This window comes from Saccoglossus kowalevskii, chromosome 15 (genome assembly GCF_978046115.1).
Source record: "Saccoglossus kowalevskii chromosome 15, keSacKowa6.1, whole genome shotgun sequence".
Lineage (NCBI taxonomy): Eukaryota > Metazoa > Hemichordata > Enteropneusta > Harrimaniidae > Saccoglossus > Saccoglossus kowalevskii.
Window position 1 is genome coordinate 13,640,325 of NC_140655.1, and position 19,359 is coordinate 13,659,683.

General features: G+C 36.8%; 1 protein-coding gene and 2 non-coding genes across 3 annotated transcripts in view; 2 read left to right on the forward strand and 1 right to left on the reverse strand.

Moving 5' to 3' along the window:
* Positions 1–8,954, forward strand: part of LOC144349923 (uncharacterized) — a 29,278-nt gene extending 20,324 nt beyond the window's left edge. The window contains exons 14-25 of the mRNA XM_078008268.2: positions 2,948–3,064; positions 3,282–3,422; positions 3,729–4,023; positions 4,122–4,228; positions 4,520–4,683; positions 5,105–5,191; positions 5,304–5,409; positions 5,709–5,781; positions 5,993–6,050; positions 6,992–7,068; positions 7,545–7,620; positions 8,784–8,954. Of these exons, the coding sequence (XP_077864394.2) occupies positions 2,948–3,064; positions 3,282–3,422; positions 3,729–4,023; positions 4,122–4,228; positions 4,520–4,683; positions 5,105–5,191; positions 5,304–5,409; positions 5,709–5,781; positions 5,993–6,050; positions 6,992–7,068; positions 7,545–7,620; positions 8,784–8,936 (1,454 nt within the window). The 3' untranslated portion in view covers positions 8,937–8,954. The remainder of the gene's footprint in view (positions 1–2,947; positions 3,065–3,281; positions 3,423–3,728; positions 4,024–4,121; positions 4,229–4,519; positions 4,684–5,104; positions 5,192–5,303; positions 5,410–5,708; positions 5,782–5,992; positions 6,051–6,991; positions 7,069–7,544; positions 7,621–8,783) is intronic.
* A 2,380-nt stretch (positions 8,955–11,334) lies between these two features.
* LOC144349931 (U2 spliceosomal RNA) lies at positions 11,335–11,525 on the forward strand. The gene has a single exon (XR_013420091.1). It is a non-coding gene; the product is annotated as a U2 spliceosomal RNA (small nuclear RNA).
* A 1,750-nt stretch (positions 11,526–13,275) lies between these two features.
* LOC144349932 (U2 spliceosomal RNA) lies at positions 13,276–13,466 on the reverse strand. The gene has a single exon (XR_013420092.1). It is a non-coding gene; the product is annotated as a U2 spliceosomal RNA (small nuclear RNA).
* Positions 13,467–19,359: the final 5,893 nt, after the last annotated feature.

The window sequence follows — 19,359 nt, forward strand, 5'->3', positions numbered from 1 at the left end:
GTGAAGAGGAACTTGTTTACTGGTGGCAAACTAAGACACCAGAGCATATGGAAGATGTAGAGTCAGAGAGGATAGCTGTGCCTGTTACAGTGAGTGATGATTTGATACAGAGGGAAGAAATGAATAACGTTAGTAGCCCCAATGACATGTCTAGAGGTACTGAAAATCCTGCGCCATGTTCTTCAGGTGGTGAAAATGTGATGTCATCATCGGGCAAGAGCAGACCAATGGCATCCGATGATAATTCTAGAGATACCATGGCCAAGACTATGCCAGAGAGAATCCCCTGCCATGAGGATGTGACAATTCCTGAGGCTGAAGTAGTAACTGTAACGGAGACTGCGATTACTGGAGATGAAGTACAAGCTGTGAGAAGATCAAGCCGACCACGAAAAGCACCTGAGCGCTATGGATGGTCACAGCAGAAAAGATTTGCAGGAGAGATGTTGCATGATCTGATTTCCTTGACTAAAGGATGGTTTGAAGGGAAGGAATTAGGCCCTAGAGATATGGGTTATGACATTGTGTAATATGGTAATAAGGCTTTATTTAGTGTGCAAGTACACCTTGTTACTTTTACGAATTACCTTTATACTTTATACATATGTTGCATTCATGTTAGTATTAAATAGTAGATTCAAGTGTGTAATTTAGCTGGTAGAAGAGGAGTGATCTGAAGACACAGGGTGATTGAGGGGCCAAGATTCAAGGGCACTCAATGGAGCGACGAGGTATTCGGGAGACCAAGATTCAAAGGTGCCCGATGGAGATGAGGGTATCGAGGGGCTAAGATTCAAGAGCACTCGATGGAGATTTGGGGGCCAATGGCACCAAATCCGGGTGAGCCGAAGAGGACCACTAGGCAAGACACAGGATCACGAAGACAAGAATTCGCGACTGCAGTGAGCGGGGACGCTCATATTTGTGGGGGGAGAGTATAACCCGGACATGGTCCATGTTATTGTTTACTTATTTAAATAATATGAAATTACTGTAAATATGTTAAAAGAGTGTTCTAGTGTTTGGGTTACTGAAACGGCATTGTGCGTTTTATGGTAATGCTTTCATTTCCGCCTTGGTCGTTGCGATGAAGGATTTTGTAGTGTAGAGTTTGTGTTTTCATGGGATTATAATTACCTATGGCCACACAACGTCTGGTGGCGATCGTATATGTTTTGTTTCGAATGGTTATTCATCAGTTAGTCAGCCGATAACTGTGTTTAGCATTACAATCGCACTGTGTGTCTTAAGTATAGGGGTTGTGTTTTGTTAATTATTTCCTCCACTGAGACGAGAAGTCTTTGTTTGAACTTAGTTGATTATGTATCTTTATTTTACTTTGATAATTTGAATTCTGTTCGAATGTCATGAATGTAATGTATTTGAAAGACCGACTAAAATGTGGGCTGTTTATGGCGTGTGGAACGTGAAGGAGAGAGGCTAGAAAGTGTGACCTGTGAACGAGGTTGTCAAGAAACTCTCTCTCTTCGCGCGAACGACATTTTGAAAGTGGTAGTGGCGTTTTCATAGCTGCGGCTAAAATCAAGTGAAGTGGCGGAAATTGAGGAAGGAGGCCGACCTGGATCCGACAGAAGACTCGCTAAGGGGCCCCTCCATCGATGGTATGCTGAGTAACCGACGGGACTTGATGGTAACTTGGAATTCGCCGATTTGTCGTTGACTAGCCTGGTGCTGGGAACTACGTGCGCGTTGAGCACTTTGCCGTGAGTACACACGTAACACGTGACGAGGGACTGAATCGATAGTGATTGTTGTTTTCAGAGCTCTATAAAAGTGGGTTGGGCTGAAAGTGGTTATCATTTGATGTATTTTAATTGTGTCTTATGACTACCTGTATTTCTATGCTATTGTGAAATGTTTGTTTGAGTGGAGAATACAGATTTGCCATGTTTATTGTTGATACTTGCAACACGTGTAGAATTGTGCAATTATTGTTGTTGATGGTGAGTGAATTTGTACGAGTCACTGTGAAACTGCCTTGATCCATCCCGGACCTATCACATTAAAGTGTTTGCCCTGGTTTATGTCCAAGTTGTTTAGAAATTGGAATCTGGCCGCGGTGTGGTATAAAACGGGTTGTTTATGCATTTTAAAAGTGGATTGAATCAGTGGCATATCACTGTTATTCCCACACGTGGACGTTGATGCTATATAACTGGCGCCTACGTGTTGGGGTCATATAATGAATTTGTTTTTGCGTATCTGTTGACCGACTTAATTAGTTGATTATTAGCGAATTGCTGTGTTATTTCTGTCATCGTGTAGGCCTATTTGAAGTTTTGGACGGAACTTGGCTCAGTGATTTGGAACTAATTACAAGATACCGTCGCTATTCTGACATCCGTAGTTATTAATGTAGTGAACGATTAATCAAAAGATATGACGTATTCAGTACTTAGTGTGGTTGGCTTTATGATTGAAGGTTACGCCCTAGAGTCTTTTACTGCTTTGTAATTGGTTAGAGTTTTGAAAATGAATAAAGAGAGTTTGAGTTGGTCTTGGCGAATACTCCACGATAGACGCAGTCGAGTGCAGTCCTGGGCAGTCTGAGAGTCCGAGAGAGTCCAGGGGCGAGCCTTGAGGCAGTCCAGTCTTGGGTCAGCCTTGGATAGTCTTGGGGACTTTTCCCCAGGGCGCTGTGTCTGATAGAGTGCTCGATTGACCGACTAAGACGAGAGCTGAAACGTATTTCGTTGTGTGTGCCTTATTTGACTGTACAGTTAAAGTGACTTTCCCGATCCCGTACCTCAAGGGGACGAGATAGAGAGACGAGACGAGTTTCCCCCTCCCCTGACAGTGTGGAGACCCCGAGAGAGAGATTTTACCCCTGATAGTAACATAACATACAACATAGGTAAAACTTTTTCTATTTAGAACCTTACTGATCAAAAAATATATTTTTAAATGGCGCTATTGATATTTACAGATACGTGTATGCATGATGAATTCCAATGTAGCAGTGGTTGGTGTATTAATGCTACGTGGAAGTGTGATGGTGTCAATGATTGTGGTGATCACAGTGACGAAGACAACTGCCCTCAATGTACGTAATCATTGGAATCATATTATCTTATTATTATTATATGATACTCAAAACACTATTGAAGAATATAGAACCCATAATGACTGAGATAAAATACCCCATTTAGACATCGATATATCTTATTCTGTGACAGGAAAAGACCAGTCTTTCTTAGTCGAACTGCTGATGACGATGAACCTGCATAAATGTATATAAACATGGCGTTCATTTATTTCAGTCTGTACTGAAGATCAGTACGCATGCGCTGCTGGTTTTCATGATGGCCAGAGGGTAATTATACAATGTATTCCCGGAGACCGCCAATGTGATCGATTTGTCGAGTGTTACTATGGAGACGACGAAGATGGGTGTAAATACTGTAAGATGTTGACTCAAATTAGTTATATTGGTTATGATTTACAATGAATAATTGAAGAGGCAATAAATATAACTGTCGATTTTTTTCCTCCGATTTTTATTTTAATAAAAAAGCACCACATTTCACCCAGAAAAGCAATGGGGTCGTATAATAGAATGTATTTTATCGCAAGAGCCATGTCCACATTCCTTAACTACATACATTCAAACAATCAAACCGACATGACTGGCATATGCCCATCTCTATATATAAAGATATATCACGTGTTTTTGAATATACAACAAGAACTTCTTTCTACTTTCACAGATGTCCATGATGTGACAGCGGAACCCAATTGGTACGCCGGGTACCTTGATATTTCCGACGATCCGAACCTATACGAAGACTTCCGAAAGGATGTGTTCGTGAACCGTCCGATCGACTTTATTCCCCGTCGACAGCCACCATTATGGGAACATTTTCTTGTTGCAAGTATGACGCCTGATTTTAGTGATCTGAAACATGTTTTACATTTACGACCAGACGAGATTCGAGACCTTGGTCATCAACGTGAAGATTTAATATTACAGTGTAGCTACGATCAGCGGGACTGTGCTACTTCGTAAGTAACCGATCATCATTGAAACGAAAAAATTGACCAAGTGGCATGATATATGTACAAGATCTGTATAAATATATAACTTAATTTGTTAATTTCAGAGATTTTTACAACTTTCAAGACAATGTATACGGTAACTGCTACACATTCAATCACGGGAACGATGGCAGTGATCTGAAGAGAGCCACAAATACTGGGTCCGAGTATGGTCAGTATTTCAAATTATGAGAACTATTGATAATAGGTATATACGATAAAATGTATAGATTAGCTGAAATGACTGACGTTTATATTATTACCAACAATAAATAGCGAATTGTAACGACAATTTTACATCTATAATGACAAGTTCATACCGAATAATATACCCGAGTATTGGAAGCCATATATTTACTAAATTTGTCATTGTGTGTGGCATTATTTCTTCACTTAAAACACAACTTTAACCAATGTTACTTATTTTGTATTTTATATGTAATTTTCGTTCTTCTCCAATCAGGACTGAAATTAACATTATTCACAGAACAGTCCGAATATATCAGTATTTTTGGACAAGAATCTGGAGTCAGGTTTATGGTACATGACCCATTTACTACACCGTTCTTGGGAGACATGGGTATTGATGCCAAAACTGGAACAGCAACGTCTGTCATAATAAAACAGGTATATGTGTAAATCGGATTGTAAATAATCAACGAAGCAGTCAGTCATGTATGGCGATAATCAAACGGGGCTGGGTCATATGTTGTCATTGTACTACACACAACAGGTCATTGCACTAACAGGCATATTAGGACATAGCACGAGAGCATCAAATATAGGGTGGCACAGTTTTGCTATAATATAGAAATGAAAATCGTAACCGCTAATCGAAATTCCAAGATAACTAAGCAAACTTATTGCAATACATATAGGATAAATTTACTTCAAATGATACAGAAAGAATATGATGTCTTAAAAAAGTACATCCTGCTCTACATGTGGCACCTGCTATATATCAATGTTAGCTACCTTATCGTCCACAAACACGCTTTGTGTTAGTCATCAATCGCCCTTCGTGTATAACATTTTTATGTTGATTCAGAGAGAAGAAAAACGCGCTTCTCCTCCATGGGGCAACTGTACTGACAAGGCATATGTGGATTCAGGAGAATATCATTATTCATTACTAGTGAGTATCTCATTATCTACGTTTAGTTATTATACAAAACAGTGTTCCCCATATACATATCTGCATTAATAGATGACATTTTTGAGACACATACCGTATGTTACCGTTGCAGGCATGTCAGAAAGATTGTCTACATACCCGTATGTACGAGAAATGTGGGTGTCTATATTTTTTCTCCAATCATAAGCCTGCATGTGACGTACAAAACAAGACACAAGGTAGGTCATTCTGAATTTGAATTATCACATATAGTATTTAGTCATATAGTTTACTTTGATTTGCAATGTAATTCCAACTACATGTATTTATAACATCATCTTACTATGCATGTCAATATTTGTCATCTTCGAAATAGTATGTATTGAAAAACATTATTAAAAAATAAAATTTAATTTGCAACACACGGCGAGACATTCGAAATGCTAATTAATTCGAATATTCAATGCAAGTGGGTGGGTGGAGATAATTATATGTTTTCAACATTAAAATACGTTGATTTGAATTGTTTCGATTGTAGATGCATGTGTTCAATTGATGTATTATTTCTACCAGAAAGGAAAACTGGGATGTGACTGTCAACAGCCATGCAGGTGATTAATTTACATTGTATTTCTCGCCGAACGCATGAATACGGATATTCATCATACATCCATTTTTGTACGATATCACCTTTCGTCCGCTAATGTCAGTGATTCTTATCAGAACGACTTGTGAGTTGAGTTCACTGGTTGTTACATTATATCTATCTGTTGTTATGAAATTGTGTTTTATTTGACTGAGTATGTATATTTACGTATTTAGCATCACGGAGTATCAGAAGATGCTATCTCTGACGTCATGGCCATCGAGGCCGTTTTCGGTAAGAGTTCCTTTATCAAGTCTGTCAACAATAACATACACTCGACAATCAACACATAAAGACACATAGTAATCCATTCTAGAATATTTTGTTTATTATTTATGTTTTACATTCCATGCAACAATAATCATTTTATGATCGCACTTACTTTAATAGATTTAAATTTGGCAACTCTAATTCATTTGAAAACGTTTAAATTTTGCAAAAACGGGTCTGCCAAAAATAACACCAGTTTTATCCAAAACCACACATAAAAACGATCACCACACATTCGTTCAAAATACATCTCATGGTGGCGTGTGTTCGTTCATTAACATATCAAATGGAAACACATTCATGATTTGAATATTATACGCCAATATTATGTGTTACGTCCTATAGACGACTTTACCGGAAGTCATGAAATATACGGCTTTTCGCATGGGCGTGCATGCCGTTTTGGGGTGTAACGTTAACTTGCACGCGTGATATTGTGCTTCAGGCTGTACCAATTGACGTAACAACAATAACAAATCCTTTCTATCGATTATCAGTAAACTGGCATGTTTGTATTTTCCGCCATGACAAAGCAGGAGTGTTTTTGCACCCCAGTTTTGCTACTTCCAGGAAAGTGGTCAATTATAAAATATATATAATTCAACTGTGGACTGTGGAGGGCGCAACCTAAAATATGTTTTCGACAGATTGATAGCAAGAGTTACATAGCTACGTTCACGCTTCTTCATATCATCGTCGAAACAAACGTGCTATATATTCAAGCATTTACACCTAATTGATATTAAAGGGTGGTAGTCGTCTCGCTGCGCATGGCGACATTTGTGTTGATAAACATCGATTTTCCCACAATCCAATGCGCTTTTCTAATGGAAATCACAAGTATGAGGTTACATCTGGGTGCGACTTGCACTAATTACTTTAACTGATTTATTTTGTATGGGCAGCCTCGATTACTCAGCAGTTTACTGGCAGTTAATCCCAAAGTTCGTACAATCTCAGATCAAGATGACAACGGAATAAGGTACAGTCTGCGAGATACATATGTACAGTTCACCAGTGTTTGTATCCAGTAATATTTATCAGGGATGTGACTGAATTCCGACTTTTTGTTGGGGGTGAACTGTCACACATTCAGGCAATATACGGAAGAATATCGAATAAGCGTATGTGTTGCCACTGTGTATCCGTCGTAGTACATTTCCGCTCTAGCATTCGTATTTACACTTTGAGCTATGGTGATTCACTGAAGCAATGGCATGATTTACGTAATAGGTTTACCAATCAATATATATATACTGTTAAACATGCTTGCTTGGATTTGAATGCCCCGAAGATATGTGGCTGGGTCAATTGAAATATCTCTGATAGTTACACACACATAATAATGTGATTCCTCTGTATGGCGGCGCCTTGTTCTTAGTTTGTTCATTGCAGCATGGTGTATACACCAATTCAAGCAATTGACATAATTGCCGTTTATATGTAATTTATTTTCAGCATGAACTTGGCACGTGTTAAGATTTATTTCGAATCTTTGAATTTTGAACGTGTGTCAGAAGTAGAGGATTACCCAGTAAGTATACGTCTCTAGAGATTCATGGTAAAACATAGTAAAAGCATGTACGTGTGGTAACTTAAGACGTCTCAGTTATTTGGATCACCAAGAAGAGCTAAGAGCTGTAAAAAACTACTGTGAAACATGTGAACGTTTGGTGGACTTGGGTTAAGCAAATGTCGAACCATTACGAATTTTCTCGCATTATCACAGACATGCATTACATGGTGTGGTAATTAGCATAATATAGATCGAGATCCCGCGTTATGCGAGAAGTCGGACATAGAAACAGGGCAAACAAAGGCCGTAGTATCGTAGTGGCGTCGAAATATCACGTGTGATTTTGTTATGCATTTCTACGCCTAATAATGTGCTTATCACATTTAATGATGGTCAATTTTGATTAAGTAAGGGTAGAGCACTACGACAAAGACTTCCCGTTTTCGACGTTGTGAAATTCTTTCGCTTTTGGGCAGAAAAAGAAAAGATAATTCAGAAATTGATTTTAAGAATAATTCATAACGAAATGTATTCCCTGTGCATTGTAATTTTCATAATTACCAATTACACAAGAATATTACAGAAATAAAGATAATATATTGTATTTACAGATACCTTTCAATATACATTTTCTTGCCAATTCTCTGCGTTTCCACGTCGATATTAAGGAAAAAAGTGTTTTTAACATTGATCAGTCAATACAATGTTATAATAATGGGATATTAAATGTGCTTATTAAATGATTATTTTGGTTGAACACTACAATAAAGACTATTTGATATTTGTTATATTCTTTATATTATTGCATTTTATTTGTCTTGAATTATTACTTGAAAGAAACTGAATGAAATTACAAACTATGTGGTGTGTTCAACATCACATATATAACAATAACTTTAATAAATATAATTTTACTTGGTAAAAATACTGTATTTTTTTGCATAAAAACGAAAGAATTTCACAATATCTAAAACGGAAAGTCTTTATCGCAAGAGGGAGCTCTCAGGGAAAGCTCAGTATTTTGACATTGTACTATACAAAAGAAAGAAACCGACGTTCGGGTCACGCCTTTTACGCATAAACGCGAGATCTCGCAGTGAACGTAATATATTAATTGTAATATATATTAATAACAATTGTATCACATACGTTCACTTTACATGTACTATATTTTATTGCAGTTCAATCAACTGATGGCGGACGTAGGTGGCGCATTAGGATTATGGGTTGGCCTGTCGATAATTACCGTCATTGAATTTGGAGAGTTCGTCTATGAAATGCTTCGCACACTTTCACAAAATCCGACGCAATCAACTAATTACCCAGTAAAGTGATTAGAATTTGAAACATAGAGTATTTTTAAATGAAGATTGTGCAGTTTGAAATACGGCATATATTAAATTATATTTAAAAAAATATATTCTTTCTCATTTAAAATCATCCTTTCCCTGAATGTGTTATTATTTTGGAATAAATAACTTGGCAATGTTGTTGCGTAGATGACAGTTGGAATCGTTCACACATTGTTATGTACGGAAGGCAGTAAGCAGACCATCAAATAAAGTTATTTCATAGGCATAAAAAATCCGAAAATACACGATTCCTATGAAGGTATTTTGGGGGTTATCCTACGATCAATATACGACTCTTAAAGCACGATGATCGCCGCGCCGCGTCTTGTTCAGTATGGGACTCACAGCGACGTATACAACGCGTGTAAAATTCGAACACGCGCTGCACGACGAACACCGTCCTTTAAATATGAGGTTCACCGGCCACAGTGTGAATATGTACATTTTAACGACTACGAATTTCGAATGATCAATGTTCGTGCAGAGTGTACTTCATTCTCACATGTGTAATGACTATTCTGGGACTTCTACTGGAATCACTAAATCCTCCATATGTACTGACCTTGGTGTGTGGGTTCTCAAACACATTAATGTGCAGTTATGTTTACCAACGAGTTGGTTTCTCTAGTTATAAAGTCACGTTTTATTACGAAATAAATTATATATTATTGTCCGCTATTGTAACTTAGTCATCTATCAGTGTATCCCTGTGTCCGAAGTGTTGACACAACAAATATTATATTTTCATCACAAAAATGCAATTATATTTCCTGTGATTGTTACTCCGAGGACGCACTTCAACGTAGATTTCAATGCAGTCTTTTGAATACATCCAGTACGTGGAAATAGTAAAGTATGATCTACACAATGCAGGCTGAATTAAAAGACAATAGTAAAAGTCGGGTACCACCACACCAAGGTAGAACTTGCCTTTATTACATTTTCAAAATTTCACCAGCGGTTTAAAACCTTATATATATATAGAACATTAATTCAAAGTTTTTCCAAGTGAAGTGTTTTGGGAATACATCTATGTAATTGGTTAAAACCACACTGTACGTTATTCGTGTGCTGTTTGTCTGTAAATTGTATTGTTATACTGCAAAACAACGCAAGGAAAGTATACTCAACCGTCTATTGAAAGTGATATACAGATATCATATCCGTTAATATGTTCATTTCTGTATTTCATTATAAGAATGTTCATAAGTATCATATAATGATCATGATATCAAATATTTGTGAAACTGTTTTTTACTGTTAAGTGTGGATGCGCGTAAAGTCGTATAATTTATATTTAATATGGCTGTCCGCTGTTTACTGGAAACGTATGCGTGAATGTAATCATAAACATTATAATTCAGGAATCCAATATATTAAGGTATGGGTGCTACCTTGCGAGCACTTCGAATAGTGGAACATGTTCAAAAAACGATTTTAAATATAGAACAGGTAGAAACATTCAATTTGTCGAATGCTTAGCAAAATTTGGCAAGGCTGTACATATTTATTTAATAAAAAGGTGAAAAAGTTAATGACAGAATCATAATAATATGCAGTATTTCACGCTTCGGATGATATTGTCCACGACTGCAAGGCTTTAAAAATAATCCCAGACAGAGTTGAAATAATTTTAAATTTTAAATTCAAACTGACAAAAAGTGAGAAAAGCTAATTACGTGTAAATCTCTCTGACCAACAAGAAAACACGAACGGAGAACGTTCACAAAACTGGCTATCGCATCACGGCTAGATGCTAAATTCACCACACACCGACGCTTGCTGATGTTCAATCGTTACGCAAAAAAATAAATATTTACAATTTGAGAAAATATCTTATTCATAGAGTGCCTCAGTAAAAAAATATCCTAACATTTCGGCTCTGGGAGGGGAGGGTGTGCAGGGTAGGTCCCCCCAACCAAAAAATATTCTAGACTTTGCTCTACAAATAATAAATGTGCATCATTAGATGGTGAAATAAAGAAATAAGTCGCGACATGACAAAAGTTGGAGATTTTGTTCTCATACTTCCTCGGTTCGCTCGGTACATAGCGCCCACTAAGGCCGTACCATAGTGTATTGTCCGAAACGTCTATTATGTACATTTGAATAATAATGATATCACGTGATTCTGACTGTGGCACAATGTAGCAAAGTTTGTTTTTTGTCGCCCGTAAAACAGTTTCACGGCATTTGAGACGCTGTGTAAAGTTTCGCCTTAAATGGGCCATCTTACAAACGATTATAGCGTTCGTTCATATTTGCGTTCTACGGCCAAGGCTTAAAATACTGCGGAAGGGGACGCCATATTGTTATTTGAAAACCGATTTTATTGTTGGGGTGCCTCGCAGTATACCCGTTTCCCGAACCTTTAACCGGTATCGCTTCTCGGCCTTTTGGCTAAGATCATGTGTAGTATCTGTTCTTATCAGCTTAATATCTGATACGCTGCTCATTGAGTAGCTCGATATTAAACTGATTTTTGGAAACTGGCCATGGAATAGGGGCTTGCTCCGTCCTGGCCACGGATCGACCCGGTATTGCAGTACTTCCGGGAATGGTCCACCTCCTTAATGTAATTGAAAAATAGAATTTATACTTGTCTTGTTCATTTAACTTACATTATCACATCTACTTGGGTTCAAACTAGCTTCTAAAGCTGTTTTTGACATCCAAGCCTCGCTAATTTTATACTACGCGCTTGCATTGTTGATGGAGGATGGCGATACTCGCACTCCTGCGTCAGAGGTCTCGCTCCGTCCTGACCATGTATTGAAACAGTATTGCAGTTCTTTTGGGAAAGGTTCGTAGTCTTTATATACGTGTAAAATGCAAACACCCTCCATTTTTTTTACTCATACGACTTCGGCGAGAACAGGTATTTATAGCAACTTGGTCAAATAAACGCCGCCATTTCATGCAAATACTTGGTTACTGGATGTCCATAATGGTAAGCTTGGGCGAACTCCACTGAACAACATATGAAATAGTAATTCGCTCTACCCCAGAGACATTTGTGAATATCAATATTTAAGCTTTTATGCGCACGTTACAACGAGGTATTAGTTTTCAGATTACACAAACTCCAATGTTCAATTCACATAATGGCAATTGAGGGCGTACTTCTAAATTAATATTACCTGATTGTAATTGAAGCCAATACCGCATGGCGCACAAACTGTCAATAAGACCAGGTAGGACAGGATAAATACACAGAAATTAATATATTCTAATTTTATTATGGCGTGACAGAGGGCATAATGGAAAAGTAGTAGTTATCCCATTTTTGTACGAGGGATTCCTTGTCTGTTATCGTATTTTTGTATGAGCTATTCCTTGTCAGTTATCGCATCTTGTATGAGCTATTCCTAGTCTGTTATCGCATTTTTGTATGAACTATTCCTTGTCTGTTATCTCATTTTTGTACGAGCTATTCCTTGTCTGTTATCGCATTTTTGTATGAGCTATTCCTTGTCTGTTATCTCATTTTTGTACGAGCTATTTCTTGTCTGTTATCGCTTTTTTGTATGACCTATTCTTTGTCTGTTATCTGATTTTTGTATGAGCTATTCCTGGTCTGTTATCTCATTTAAAACAACGAATGATTTGTTCTATTAGTACATACTTAGAAATTGGTTAGTGACACAGTGCTTTCAGAAAAGCGAAGTTTGCGGTTTATAAACAAACATTCATAAATTTGAAAACTGTCGCATATGCGTATACGTATCGACCAGAGTTTGATAGTCTGAGGCACATCGTAGATCACCGCCCGAATTATCAGAGCCAATCCAGTTTCCTCAATTGAATTTGAATGAACGATTTGGTAAATCAGTTATAAAATAGTCTATCAAATATGTAAACGGCTTTTCTGAAAGCACTGCGCTGTGCTGTACTGTGCTGTAAATGTTAACCATGTTAAGAAAATTTGACGGATTTCTAAGCAAGTAGTTTCTGCTTGGATTCTTCTTGGCGTCGGCAACAATAACGTCAATTCTATAGACGACTTTACTTGGAAGTTGAAGATACCGTTTTGGGGTGTAAGGTAAACATGCACACGTGATAGTGTGCATCTGGGTGTACGTTACAAAAATAAAATTCCCTTCTATTGAATACTAGCAGAATTACATGTTTGTATTTTCTGCTACGACAAAGCGGGCGTGTATTTCCGGCCCATTGTCTTGCTAACCTACGGAAAATTATTAATAGGCGTGTTTATGGGGAAGAGGCATATAATGCCGTCGACAATTATCGTACGTACATACTTTATCACAGTGGAAAGAAACACAAAGATTTTGAAAGAACTCTATTTTTCATTAGAATAAGGAGGTGGACCATTCCCGGAAGTACTGCAATACCGGGTCGATCCGTGGCCAGGACGGAGCAAGCCCCTATTCCATGGCCAGTTTCCAAAAATCAGTTTAATATCGAGCTACTCAATGAGCAGCGTATCAGATATTAAGCTGATAAGAACAGATACTACACATGATCTTAGCCAAAAGGCCGAGAAGCGATACTAGGTAATAGTTCGGGAAACGAGTATACTGCGAGGCACCCCAACAATAAAATCGGTTTTCATATAGCAAACATGGCGTCAAAAGCCATTTCCCCTGGTCTTGTCAGATCTAACCGGAAAGCACACAGTTATAAATATCGTAGTACTCTAGACACTGCTCTGATTTATGACAAAAATATTGAACAATGTCAAAAATTCTGTTAAACAGCTTCGCTGAAGACAAATCAACTTCGCTTCATTGTCTAAAAAATTAGTCACGTGAGTCCATTATCATTCAAATTAGTACAAAGTAGACGTTTCATTTACGTCGTAACGTTGATGACATTTGCCTTAGAGGGCGCCATTCAGTGTGAGTTCACATTCACGTGAGGTGAGAGAAGTAACAACTATAAAAAGACCATTTTACAGAGAGACAATTACTTTTATCTGAGAGCTACAACTTAGCGGTGTGTATGTACAAAGAATCGCGTGAGTTAGAGTGTTTATAATTGTAAACACCATGTGTGGTCAGCATTATTCAGTGGTGCGAGTGTAAACGCACGAAGCCGAAGTATGTGTTTAAGATGCTGACCACACGATAATGAGTTGCGAATAACGACAACGAAAATTCATGCACCAGCCATGTCAATCTTTTTTCGCTTACTGTGCTATTATTTCGCCACTACTGCACAGCGCCCTCTGTTGACGAATTGATTAAACCTTGTATTTGCGCCGTCAAATATTTTAGCGGAAAAAAAAAAAAATTTGACTAAACATTAGTTTGTTTTGCAGGGCCATACCATTATTAAAATTATAGAAATGGTGAATACGATTGTTGCAACAACAAGTTAGTCTTTGTCAAAATTATATATTATTGAAATAGGATTGATGCCAGTTTGTATCGATAGATCCACTAAAAATTTTAAAATATGTTTCTAAAAAAATGTTGGCCTCATAGCATGCCCTGTTAACAATTAATTCAAGTTGGAACTTGTTTTTCTCTGTTTAATAGTAGATACATTTTCTGTGTTCATTGTTGAGACTTACTCATGCATACAAGACTAGAAAACTTATTTTTATCACACAAAAATTCGGACATGCATGTTCGTTTTGTTAAATTGATCCGAATTTTCGTTTACCAAAATGTCATGGAGAAACGTCATGGTTAAAATTGCCATTTTTACACTAGTTTCTATGGTGATATTTTTTATATCTCACTATATTGGTGACATGGATTGAAAAAAGTCATATTTTATTATTGATTTAAATCCTAATATTGATATACAATTTGAGTGAGTTTTCAGGGTGATAATTGTTTTCCAATTATATACAATGGGAGGTTCTCTCCCATAATGCATTGCATATATACCGTATATGCAAAATTTGAATATGGTTCAAACTGCCTTAAATCAATTGCACAGGTATTCCAACAGTTTTTATTTGACAAGCTATTGCATTACAGTTAATAAAAGAAGTTCTTCTCTTTACACGGGGTATTATATCGGTGTCACTTCTTCAATTCACAAATCATCGACAAAAGGTGCAAAGATGCAGAAACAGCCATAAAATTGACTTTTAGTCCAGTGTTACTGAATGATTAGCAGTAAGTGGGTAAAGTCATTTCAGGGCTGAGCCATTTCATGATTACAGTGAAGGGGCGAGGTCATCCCAACATCTAAGGGTTGGACCAATACAGCGAACGGGTGGGGGTCATCCAACATCTAAGGGTTGGACCAATACAGTGAAGGGATGAGGTCATCCCAACATTTAAGGGTTGGACCAATACAGTGAAGGGATGAGATCATCCCAACATCTAAGGGTTGGACCAATACAGTGAAGGGGCGAGTCATCCCAACATCTAAGGGTTGGATCAATACAGTGAAGGGATGAGATCATCCCAACATCTAAGGGTTGGACCAATACAGTGAAGGGGTGAGTCATCCCAACATCTAAGGGTTGGACCAATACAGTGAAGGGGCGAGGTCAATTCATATTTATTGCGACACATTTACACAATTTAAAATATTCCAATTTGATTATATTCAACAACTTACAGAAAATGTCCACAGGATGCTGGTAATAACTTATAAGTGATTGTTTACCACAATGACAGTTTGAGATTTGTGAAACGTATCCAACAGAAATTCACAATTATAAAATGAATACTTTAAAAACTGGGGCAACCAGGTATCTTTTGAACTCAACTATTTTAGTAAATTCCAATAGTTCTTTCCTTAAACACCCCCTTCTTCCAGCCTATGCTCTGTCAGTCCATGGCTGTAAACACAATAAAACCACACTGCACAGAAAACTCTATTGACAGTTTTAATGCTTCATTAATTCCATTTAGCCTCAATTTTACAGTAGTGTTCGAGATTCAAAGAATAATTCAACAATTGGCAGTTACCTTGAAGTGTAAATCACAGTGCAACTGATTGTTTTTATTGTGTTAACATAACAATAGTAATGGAATACAATGCCTTATCATAATTGTCAACAAGCAGGTTGCCAGGACAAGCTCATCACATTACACCCCACGTGGATTGCAATTTGTAAGCAGGCTTTTAATTGGTTGAAAGTACCAGTACAGTGCTCATTTAAAAATCTCAACCGTGAAGGTAGCTGGCTACCAATGAAATAAATGATTGGATTTCCCCAGCATTTCGCTGTTTTTTTTTATTTTGATGTTCACATAAAACATCTGATCGCCAAACTACTTTTATAGCACAAAGCACAGTTCAAACAACGCATTACACAAAGAAATGCAAATATAAGATGGGTACGAATGTTTGTCAAGAAGTATGACATTTCGATAATTATTACGAAAATTGTTCAAAACATTTTCAGTTTTGTATGTTTTTAGGCACTTTTTTTCACACTGGGGAACACTGAAAAGTTTGATATCAAAATAATTGTGACTTTTTTGAAACTTAAAAATTGTGATTATTTTTTCACCCCCTTTTTTCTATGTCAAATGCTCATGATCAACCTTAATGATTGGTTTTACAGGAATATTTTGACAATAATATCAATTTTTCAGATGGAAGGACACTGACTGACCTTAAAATAAACCCAAAATAAAATTCTAGAATGTTCGTACTAAACAGAACCTACACAGTTAGAATTATTATTGCAATCTGCATGCTATAATCACAAACTCCTGTATTCATTGCACATCATATGTAAATGAGCACTTGTGGTCACACACAAAAATGAGCAGCCTCTCAGCTGACATGGCTCCACTGTTAGCAATGCACATTTCAATTGAAGATATCACGAAATGAACAAATCTGAGAGAGGTCCACCTGAGGTACCTACATGTATAATATCAAAGCAATCTGATTTGCAGTTTTTAACAAGTCAAAAATATCACTTACAAAAAAAATCACAAAAATATTCATCAAAATTCGAGAATTGAATAAATCATTACAAAATGAACAATCAGAGAGGTTCACCTGTATGGTATGTATAATATATAATATCAAAGCAATCAGACATGATGTCTATTACATGACAAATCTGACAGAGGTTCAGCTAAGCTACATACATACAAAGTATCAAAGCAATTGAGCCAGTAGTTTTCAAGAAGTTAAAAAACTAAAAGTTTATACAGACACTCACACAGCTCCGCTTGCCTAAGTTGACAGCAGAGCTAAAAAAAAAAATTAATAATCCATTGGCATATATAATGAACACACTCGCATAAATTAAATTTTTGTTTGATGTGCACTAATCTAGCAAATACTCAGATGATTCATTTTTTTATTTTGTTTTTACAAATGTTTATTTCAGGGCAACAGAAACCAAAATTATAAATGTGTAGGTGTGCATTTGCAATTTATATGTAGTTGCCGCCAGTGTCTCATTGTGGCACTTTGTTTGGAAATTGTTTTATAAATTCAGAGAAAGTTTCATTGAAACAGCTTCTGACACGCAACAATGGTGATTTAAAACTTTTTCATCAAAACTGACAGTTGGTCGGCCAAATTGAATTGAATCACAGAAAAAAAAAATTGGTGCTGATGTATCTTGATTTATACTATCTATGTACTAAGATTAAATAAATCTTTAAAGTGTTTTTGAAATAAAGGGGTAAAATATTTTTTTTTTTAAATGACCAACAGTCGACAACATTTGTTTGAATCACACAATGATGTGCACCTGTAACCCAGTATGTATGATCATCATACCAACTTTGATCAAGATCGTAGCAGTCATCTCTGAGAAACAGCTAACACATTTGAGACTCAAAAACAGCAAATTTTCTGTTCAAAATGGCCACCAGTCGGCCATTTTTGTTTTGATCTTCAAATAAAAATAAATACATCTGTACGACATGATGTATTGTCTGTGTATAAAGTCTGAATGGGATCAGTCAATGACTGTCAGAGATACGACTGCAAACAGGCAGACCCCAAATTAATAGTACAGTTGTATTCAGTGTTCAAACAGGAATTTCATCAATGGTTTCCTCAAAGTTGCAGTGAATCTCTTCCAGTGGATTTAGCCTTGCTATTGAATCTTTGACACAACAACCCAGGGTTTAGTCAACCCTTTACGGTGTTCAACCCAAGGTAGGATTTGACGAGACCAGCAAGCACAATGTTTCACCAAGTCATTAAATCAAAGAGACACATTAAATATAATTCAAAATTACTTAGCTGAAAACTAATTATGCAAATCAGAAAATTAATATGACCAGATTTGAGTGTAAAACTAATGAGGTCTGCGCAATGTAACAGAAAATCTATGTCTCCAAGTTTAATTGAAATGTGATTAGAACCAAAAAATTATGAATTATTATGCTTATTAGGGAATTAATATGAACAGATTTTTACCCCAAACTAATTAGGTTTGTACATTGTCCTAGAGCATCTTTGTACTAAGTTTCATTGAAATGGAATAATTAGCACCGTGAAAACTCCAAAATTTCGACCCCTCTAAAAATTTGACCGCCTATTTATTTGCCGGGTTTCGGTGTTTTATTCACCTCCAAATTTTCGACTCCACTAAAAATTGCCGACTCATTCTTATTCGAAAATTGCGACCAGTTTTAGTTTTCCCCCAAACGAAAAAAAAAAACGATGTGAGCGTTCAAACGGGACCTTCCTCAAAGGCATGAATCCGGGTTTCTGATTGACTGAGAGATTTTTATTTTATTGGTAACGAAAATATATTCTAAATAAACGAAGTTTCAAATAAAAACGAACACAAAAATCTCGGCATGCTGCGTTTCTGAATTGTTGATTATTACTGTACTCAGTAGTGATTATAATAATGTACACAAAATAAATTTGTTGAATGGTTATGAAATACAAATAAAAGTCAACTTAGTTTCATCGTAAGCGAATGATTCCGATCTCGTATAAACGTTTGATGCTGTAGGATATCCGCCATGTTCTCTTAGGTCAAATAGGTCAAATCGCTAATTAACCAATCAAAAAGCTGGATGATGCGAAAACGGCATGATTTTTTTTAAATAAAAAAATTAGTTGTTTTTAAAAAATAAACTGGTCATCTGAAGAATAATTTAACATTGTTCACAGTGATAACAGCTCATTCTCGAAAGGAAGCTTACCCGCTCACGCTAGTCACGATAAAAATCATACACGTGTACTCTTGAATAGACAGACGTCAATGACTACGGTAAAACTTAGACTCTATTTTAGCCGGCAGGATTGATTGAAATGTCCGAAAAATGACGCCAAAATACACCTTAAAAGTCCCATTTTATTTTCTTAAATCCCATTATATTTTTTAATCCAAGGGAGAATTTACGGCAGAATTTGGTCCCTCAAATCACCGGTACGGTGCTCAAATAAGGGACACGTGAGCTTTGATTCTAACCGGATACATTGCACTGGGTCGGGGAGATCGTTTGCTAAACTTCCATGTATCTTTTGTCCAATGGGT